A 2,450-nucleotide genomic window follows, 5' to 3' on the forward strand; every position below is an offset into this window, starting at 1 on the left:
GGCCCACGAGCTGTCACCAATCTGGTTTCACAATCGATCTCAGCCTTCATGTTAGTGAGTCAATCCATGCCGAGGATGACGTCGTAATGGTATATCGTGGTGACAATCAGGTAAATGCGTATCGTTCTAGTCCCTAAATCTATCAAGCAACCCTCACACAACTTAGTGGCATCCGTAAAAGTTCTTGCTACTGCGATAACTCTCACCCCAACCATAGGGGTCGTATTCAGCCCTAAGCACTTGACCATAGAACATGATATCATTGAAATAGTGGACCCGATGTCTACCAACAGAAATACGGGTGTACCTTGGATGTGTGCTGTGACCTTAAAGGCTAACGGTATTGTAACTACTGACTCAGACGCTTTAGCTGCAAGCGCATGTACTCGCACCTGTTAAGAACGGTTTGGTTGTGGTGCCATAAGTCGTTGAGGTGGCCGAAATCGAGGTGCTCATGTGTAGCAAGAGAAGGTCCCTCATCAGACTTTTGGGCCTCCTCTTCACCTTCCTGATCCCCCTCTTCATCACTGCCCTCATCTTCACTGCCTTCTTCACCCCTTCCTTCTTCTTTGTCACCATTTTGTTCTTCACCTTCACTTCCATTAACATCTTCACTCTCTTCTTCTGTATCATCGCTCTGCTCCTCAAGTCAGGCTCGATGTTGCTTAAGGCCAATGCCCATATTGTCGAGCGTGTTTTCGCTAATAATGTGGATTAGGGCGACATTATCCATATGGAGTCGGAAACAGTAGTGGCAGGCAATCTTGCAAATAGGTCGACCAAAAGGTAGCGATGAGCTTTCCCTAACAGACCGCATAATGTGGATTATCTAGGATAGGACGAGAGTAGGCAGACACACTTTCTCTCCTTGTCCAACTCTATACAAGAAATCCACTATGAATCTTGTGCATTCGGTGTGGTTACTCCACCTAGGATACACGTTATATGTGCATATATGGTGGACCAGGCGGAAGTCATTCGTCATCTTAGATGAAACGAGGCTATTTTCCCTCCAATTCTTGAGCTGGCCACATAGGAAACATGTGCGGAGTCTTTTCTCTCACTCACTAGCGAGGTTCTTCTCACTGGTGTGTACCACACCTCTTTCAACTCTCATAATGTGGGCAATCTCGTCCACATCAACTATAGTTTCCTGCCTTCCAAAAGGGATAGTAAACTGGAGAGGATTCAATAGTGGATTCCAAATGTGGGCGTAGAAGGCGCGCACAGTGCCTTCGCTCGCATGAGTGTTCCCCTCAAATATGGGACCTCACCCATTTTTCAAGAGAAAGTCAATGACTGAATACATCCCAAACAACTTCTCATCGACATGTGGCTCAAATACGACCTTGCGGTTGCGGAACTTACCAAAATTATCGTCCTATGGTAGCGATCTCTCCAACAGAACTCGAGGATCGAGGTCCCGCATGGACCTTCGTTCACCCTGACACTCGTACTGGCTTCGGCGTTCGCCCTCTTTATAGTACGGCATAGTCGGCTCAGCCCGACCTCATCCAGGGCCGCTCTCTTCTTTCCCATGAGAGAAAGGAGCGTAAAGATTGAGAAGATGGTGGCGACAACATCGAAAAGAGCCATTGGAAGTGGAAGTGCTTGAAGGATGAGATGGGTTGGTGGGTTTTTGGAGGGTTTGAGACATAAAAGAAGAGCCTTTGTGCTCAATAGATGGAGATAGGAAAGCTAGAAAGATGAAAATGATAGTTTCAAGGCAATGGAGGTGGGTAAATGTGATGGGTAGAGGATTTGGAAGATTGTGAGACACAAAGAGGGCTTTTGTGCTCAAAGGGATGGAAATAGTGAAGATGGGGAGATGAAATTGAGGAATAGGAAGGTAATGATGAACAAGATGGAAGATTTGAAGGTTGGGAATGTAGGAAAGAAAAGATTTGAGAGGGAAAGGAAGCTTTGGAGTGTTTGAGAGTGAAAATGGAGTTGAAAGGGGCATGAAATGGAACAAAGCAACCCAATAAAGGGTTTGAAGGGGTGGTGAGGTGGTCCCACACGTGTGCTAGGGCCCACCTGACCGGGCGTCGGCGATGTGCCGCCGACCGAGCGGTGCCGCCGCCCAGACTCTGGACCTCTGGCGGTGGCTCCACCTAGAGGCGGTGCCCACCACTCCCCAGGATGCGAAAAACACAAGGGACCCCTTAGGTCCCTCTGTAATCTACAGTGTGGCCCCCACATTCGTTGGTGGTGCTTTCGGTTTCCAACTCGCACATCTTCTCGCTTTTTGGCGTGTTTTAAATGTGGGATACGCCGAATCATCGTCCCGACCTGTCAATTGACGGTCTAAAAAGCGGTGGGGATTATTTCACATGATCTTATACACGTATGGGGTGAAATTCAACGGTCGGTTTCACCCGTCGGTGAAACTGGGAATCCTACGTTTGTTTCTACATTTTTCTTGCCCCCTAGTTTAATCCAAATCATGC

General features: G+C 47.8%; 1 protein-coding gene across 1 annotated transcript; it reads right to left on the reverse strand.

Annotated features, from left to right (window-relative positions):
• Positions 1–349: 349 nt before the first annotated feature.
• LOC131248605 (ATP-dependent RNA helicase dbp-8-like) lies at positions 350–1,596 on the reverse strand. Its single transcript, XM_058248959.1, has 2 exons — positions 1,369–1,596; positions 350–637 (listed from the first exon to the last, which is right to left on the reverse strand). The coding sequence occupies exons 1-2, from the start codon at positions 1,594–1,596 to the stop codon at positions 350–352; spliced, it is 516 nt and encodes a 171-aa protein (XP_058104942.1).
• Positions 1,597–2,450: the final 854 nt, after the last annotated feature.

Source organism: Magnolia sinica, chromosome 1 (genome assembly GCF_029962835.1).
Source record: "Magnolia sinica isolate HGM2019 chromosome 1, MsV1, whole genome shotgun sequence".
NCBI lineage: Eukaryota > Viridiplantae > Streptophyta > Magnoliopsida > Magnoliales > Magnoliaceae > Magnolia > Magnolia sinica.